At 34.1% G+C, this 6593-nt stretch overlaps 1 protein-coding gene across 1 annotated transcript; it reads left to right on the top strand.

Moving 5' to 3' along the window:
• Window positions 1-3449: 3449 nt before the first annotated feature.
• Window positions 3450-6292, top strand: LOC138709165 (putative nuclease HARBI1). The gene is made up of 2 exons (XM_069839722.1): window positions 3450-3933; window positions 5030-6292. Exons 1-2 carry the CDS (start codon window positions 3599-3601, stop codon window positions 5946-5948), a joined length of 1254 nt encoding a protein of 417 aa, XP_069695823.1. The 5' UTR covers window positions 3450-3598; the 3' UTR covers window positions 5949-6292.
• The last annotated feature ends 301 nt before the right edge of the window (window positions 6293-6593 follow it).

Genomic DNA, 6593 nt, shown 5'->3' with positions numbered 1-6593 from the left:
GGCCACCTGGTTTCGCAGTCAGACGCGCTGACCGTTACTCCACAGGTGTGGACACTTTAGTGTAATCAAGTGTTGCTTTGTATAATAAGAACTGTAGGCACAGTGTATACGGTAAATCTCTATATGCATTTCAAAAGATTAGTAATCACTTGACAGAAATGTTCGTGTGTCGCAATATAATTTGTAATATTTTATTTGTTAATGGCACTGTTATTTTTATTAAAGTATGCGATTTAGCAGTTACATGTACTTCACAAATGTCTTAATTGTTTCAAAAACAACTAAATGCATTTATGACATTTGGCACAATAATATGAACATTTTCCATTTTGGTAATAAATTAAGTGGCAAGAAAATGTTCATGTATCACACCATATAATATTTAATATTTTTTACATTATTAATTATTCCTTTTCATTATGATTTTCTGTTTATATTTTGGAATGCTTACGTTAAAAAACAGTGATGTGTCTTTCATGAACTCCTAAGTATTTGATTAAGTATCCTGTGAAGATCATAGTTACTTCGAAAATGTTACGTGTGTGACTATGGAATGACCCATCAGTATTGTTAGTATTGTTACAAATTACAAAACCTGAAACTGTTAGAATGGGATCAGGAGTAGTGACAAAAAATGTAATGTTGTAGGCCTACATCAACATGACTATTTTAATCCAGTTTCTAATAGTTTTTAAGGTTTGAAGGCCTTTTGAGGTAAACAGTATTGAACATGTGAGGGAAGGGCTATTTCTTGGTAATGGATTAGGCCTGTATATTTTATAATATTATTAACTATATATTGTTAAAGTACCTAGTAAATATCGTAATATGTATATTATATAATACTGTAAACGAGACAATATCACAGGCTGCAAACTAGATTATTCTTGTTTTTGTATAATTATACGAACATGTCTGAAATAAACAAGACTACCATTGGTTAGGTTAGGATAGGATTACTTATATATTGTAATCAGGCTATATGCACAAATTTTCCAATATACTACTATCATAACTAAATAGGTAATGTTAACATTAATTTTCATAAGTTTTTGTGGTGCAAATTAAAATAATTCAAAGTAAAGTATAACAAAACTCCGACAACATTATAATTATGAACGTCAAATTCTCTTATTTTATTTATTTTTCAGTGTTTAGTCCCTTATTTCCCATTGTTCTTTGGATTTATCATTAGTGAAATATCAATTAACGGATAAATTATGTTATACACTCAGTTGATAATATAAATAATATTCACGCAAATATATAAAAACAGAAGAGATAACGAATCATAATTTAGCCCACCGATAACTTTATAACATGGTCTAAAAATTCTAGGTAGATTGGCTTTGCGCGAGACTCTGCATTGTATTCTATTCAATACAAAGGCGTACTTTATCTTATCTCTCCGCTTCGCCCACGTGACAACTATAATTAGAACTCCCTCGTTCCGAACTTGCCTAGGTCATATAGGCCAATAATAATATTTATCCATGGTCATCAATTGTCGACAGTACATACACTGCCATCGTGATCTAGACCAGGCCGTAATGCAGGTTGTGTGACGTCACTCGATGAGTCGGGCTTTTCTATTTGAGTATACGGAGCTGAGTGAAATATATTACTTTATAGCGTGTCGGCGCTCAATTTTATTTAGTTTAATGTGTGTATAAGACCCCTTCACATTTCTTATTGCATAATATGTTGCAGAAATAATTACAAAACTGTGTTATTTTAATGTGAACGGAGTTTTACATGGTAACATAACCTGGTTGCATCAACATTTTAAGTTTGGAATGGAAGCTATTTTGAGATTTAATAAAGAAGAATTATTTATATTGTGATTTTAATTTAGCACATCTACCTTCCTTACTTGTAGGTACAAAATTTACCACAGTCCCTCCTATGAAATTAGTGTATGTACAGTTGTGTGTTAATCTGGTAGGTTAGATAAATACAATTCATTACAACCCAGTATAGTAGGGAACAAATAAATAATACAATTAAATTTTTATTCAATGTAATATGTGCATAAGTTCCATTTATGTGTTGCATAATGTGGCAGGAATAATAAATAAAACTGTGTTATTTTTATGTGAAGAGAATTTACCATGTTAACATAAGCTATCTGCGTCAACATTTTAGGCTTAAGTTGAGAACGAAAACGGTTTTGAGATTTAATAAAGAAGAATATATTTTTAGGATAAACTTCAGAACACGGTTACGTCCTTACTTATAGGTAGAAAATTCACCACAGTCCCTCCTATGAAATGTACATACGTTATATTACTTAGTAGCGCTGAGGTATAGTTCCGGTAATTTCTGAACTGAAAACAGTTGAATTTATTTTTTGTGGAGATGCATTTGATCCTATAAGCAAGGCATATTAAGATCCTGAACGAACCGAACTAATTTGCATATGCAAGATGTATGAATACGAAGGGAACTACCTCAGCGCTAGTTTAGCCCTAGTAACATATTAAACTAATCAGACTTCAGACTGGAGTACCGTCTGAAACGAATAAATACAATTGAAGTGTAGACAAATTGCATTTATAAGTTATACGTAGCGTTATGCTTAATTATAATGCATAATTGCGAATATGGAAATAAGGCAAGTACTGATAGAATAAACATAACCTATAACTTCAACACATTAAAATATGCGTGCGATGCAACTGAAAATTGTTGAAACGTGCATAAATGAATGTGCAAGAATTTCGTAATGAAGCATGAGTGCTTTATTTCAACTAATTACAATTCTAGATACTGTAACAGTAATGAAAACTATAGGGTATAATTTTTCGTAATATACTATATGTATCTCGTTTTTAGTTCAAATTGTGTATATTATCAAACGTCGTATTATTTACTCGTATAATGTAGGTTATTCACAAATAAAAAGGGCGCAATAATTTAAATTTAATAAGACAAATACGTTAAACTAACAATAATGGATTAGACAAGAGTAACATCGGTAACGCTGCACTTAGGCCTAATCACAACTTACTTTACATGTCAGTCAATGTTTCACTTTCACGTATATATTAGTACACATATTTAGCCTACTGTTTATAAGACCAAAATTTCACTTAACCACATAAGGGCGCAATATTTAATCGAAATAAAAGGCAGGTATTACACATACGAACTTTGCCTGCAACAACGTAATTTTCACACCAAAAATAATATTATACCTTAAATTGCAAGTAAATTGTGTCTCAAGTGTCTCACAATCACTGTTTAAAATTTTACTGACGCAATTACACTGCATTTCAGAGAAATATATGTTATTCTTCATGCACTGCAACTAATTCATATGGTTGAAAGACCGCCTTTCGCGATCAGCTGTTAAGCGAGTCACGTGGTCTGCCTTACGGCCTGTATTAGATCACGATGGCAGTGGTACATACCGTTGCTTAAGCGGGGTTTTCCTAGCAGCGCACTTTCTATGTCGCGTATAACGTAAAACGCCAACGTAAAACGCATTACTCATTGCGCTGCGTACTGTGTTCTCCTAGAAACTTCGAAAAACGCAGCAGATGTCGCAGACTCTCAACAGCTGTGATTGTATGAAGAGTATGAACTGAACTTCAAAATGAGTTGTGCATTAAAACGGAAAAAACTGTGTTCGTTATTGGTGTTACTGGACTTTGAGGATGTAGAAGAAGAAATCGATTACCTGGTTCATCATTATTGCATTAGGAAGTCTGTTAGTGAAGTATTTTTCTGTAGAGAAGAGGAGGGAGTTTTCAGAATACTGATCGAAAAACACCTACTAGACGATGAAGTGAAATTTAAAGCATATTTCAGATTCACCCGAGAACAGTTCTATTTCCTTGTGAACCTCATTCAAGATGATTTGTGTACTAAACCATGCAATAGAGTGAAAAGGCCTATCTCACCAGCCGAAAAACTTGCTCTAACTCTGAGGTATGTATTAGGAATGGTGTACATACAGAATGATTCATTATTTCACCTCTACAGTACACACACAAAGTATTTACACGTAATAATGAATCACCCTGTATATTGTATAGCTATAGCTTATATATTTTTAAAATGAATTTTGCATTTTTCGTACAACTACATAGGCCAAGTTTATTTATTAATCTTGTACATAATACATTTAAGTTCAAAATTTCCAAAAATGTCCACTCATATCTTCAGAACATTCTACAGTTGTACTGGGTGAGTACTGTGACTGCATGCCTACTGCTGACGGCTCACCAGTGCTGCAGTTCGAGTTGTAGGATACGTTTGAGCTTGGCCTGGAGTTCTCCGAATCAAATGTGGAAGCATTTCCCACACGTATAGACCTGTAACTGCGGACTTCCATTTCAGTCACAAGACTAAAAATTTTCATTTTTGCTTCAGTTCTGACTTCAGGATCAAATTTTTTCACAGTCGCAGCCATGGTTCTGAAGAAGAGATCAGTTTCGTCTTCTGCTTTAGGCTTCATAATTTTTTCCAAGTATTCTCTGGTCTGTAGTCGCTCTTGTTTTCTTTCATTAAGTAAGTTCACAATGTTGTTCTTTCTGACTTTTTTGGTTTTTGTCTCAGGCGTCTGGCAAGTTGAACGTTCTGGTAAATTTTCTTTCTTTCTTTTTTCTTGATTTTCAGATTCATGTCCTATGCTCGTAGCATACGAATCGTAAGTTAATGGATCATCCGTTGCTTCGGAAGCAAGACCACAAATCGTTTCTTCCAGGGTTTCATTACTGTTTCCGCTTTCAGTTTGCATATTAGAAAAACTTTCTCGTTCATCTTCCACTGTATCAAGGAATCTTAGCCTATCCCAATATGATGCCCTTTTCTTCGTAGCAGCGGACCCTGTTCCTGTATTCTTTTCTTGTTTCCGCTGTCTCTTGTAATGGTCCCTAATACTTTTCCATCGCATTTTGCATTGTCCATCTAAAAGAAAAAAACAAGTTATATGTACGAGGATTTTTACATAAAATATATGGTACATAAATTAATGCTTTTTCCATTGGGAAATTTCCTATTTAATTTTTTCTTTCCTTTCCAGATTTCTTGCAACTGGGGAGTCATTTCATTCATTGGCATTTTCATACCGCATAGCTCCTTCTAGTATCTCCACATTTGTACCACAAGTACTTCAGGCGCTCAAAAGAAAACTGCTACCAAGATTTTTACCTAAACCTAATAAAATTGATTGGGAGACAAAGGCAGAAGAATTCTGGGATCGCTGGGATTTTCCTAATGTTGTTGCAGCACTCGATGGGAAGCATGTGAGAATTGTAGCACCTAACCAAACAGGGACTTTATTCTACAACTACAAAGGCTACTTCTCAATAGTCCTTCTCGCAATGGTAGATGCTACCTATAAGTTTCTTGTCGTCGATGTCGGTTCCTACGGAAAGGAAGGGGATGCTGGGATTTTTAATAAATCTGAAATGGGTCAGCTGGTAAAAATGGGGTCAATATTTCCACCACCACGAATTTTACCGCAATCAAACATTTTGTTGCCCCATGTCATACTAGGTGATGAAGCCTTCAGATTAGATGAACATATCATGAAACCTTACTGCAGACGACAAATATTGGAAGATGAAGAGAAAAGACATTTTAATTATCAATTGAGCAAAGCTAGAAGAGTTTCTGAAAACGCATTTGGCATTATGTGTTCTACGTTCAGAATTTTTTTCACGCCTATAAATGTCAAGCCTGAAACTGTAGATTTGATAGTTACAGTCTGCTGCTGTCTGCACAATTTACTGAGGGATGACTATATTGCTAAACATCCATGTGATGGAGAGACACAAGACACAACTGATGAACTTCCAGCGGACAACATGATTCCCTTAGCTGGGACTGGCGGTTTCGCAAAATCTGAAGGTTTCAAAGTCAGAAGCAGATTTACTGAATACTTCAACGGTAAATATTTCAAAACTAAAGCCTCGAGTAAAAGAAACAAAAGAAAATGAACATGAATGAGTGCATTGTTTGTAAAAATAATTTTAAACAATGGCAAATTTAATTTTCTCATGTGTTTCATTATTTTGTTGTTCATTAATAATGTAATAATATAATTATTCTAGTTCAAATTTAGATATAAGTTAGCTGTTGAAAGACTGGGTCGGTGATATGTAATAAGATTGCATTCTAGAAATTTCATTTCAATGTACTTCAAAATGTAAGATATTTTCTAAAATTCTAACGACTATAATAATAACTTAGAAATAATACATTCACTCAAAGAGCCGCAAATTATCCAACCTTTTTCTGATTATAATTACATAAAATATATTGATGTGAATTAAAATTATAGGCTACTTCATTCATAAAATAAGTTACCTGACTTATTCACCATGTTTCCAATCTCCTTCCAAATTAAGCCCTTCTTTAAGGTATTCTTGAACTCTACTTCCATCATTCCATAAAACAGAATATCCAGCAACCATCTCAATCAGCTGTTCGTCTTCTGCGGCTGAGAATCGAACTGAAGGTGGCGCCATTGTTAAAGAAACAATATGTATGAAACAAAAAACCGCACACAACTTCTCTATTACGCAGCGCACGACGTAATAGACTCCTCTAGTTCGAGTTGGTTTACTGCGCCAAGCGCATTA

This window comes from Periplaneta americana, chromosome 11 (assembly GCF_040183065.1).
Source record: "Periplaneta americana isolate PAMFEO1 chromosome 11, P.americana_PAMFEO1_priV1, whole genome shotgun sequence".
NCBI classification, from domain to species: domain Eukaryota; kingdom Metazoa; phylum Arthropoda; class Insecta; order Blattodea; family Blattidae; genus Periplaneta; species Periplaneta americana.
The sequence above is the reverse complement of the archived record's forward strand: the minus strand, read 5'-3'. Positions and strand labels throughout refer to the sequence as shown.

What these genes read in the sequence shown, in the direction of transcription:
- LOC138709165 (XM_069839722.1), top strand. Translation starts at nt 3,599, where the DNA reads ATGAGTTGTGCATTAAAACGGAAAAAACTGTGTTCGTTATTGGTGTTA. An exon ending in AAACTTGCTCTAACTCTGAG is followed by an intron (nt 3,934 to 5,029) that starts GTATGTATTAGG and finishes TTTCCTTTCCAG; the next exon opens with ATTTCTTGCAACTGGGGAGT.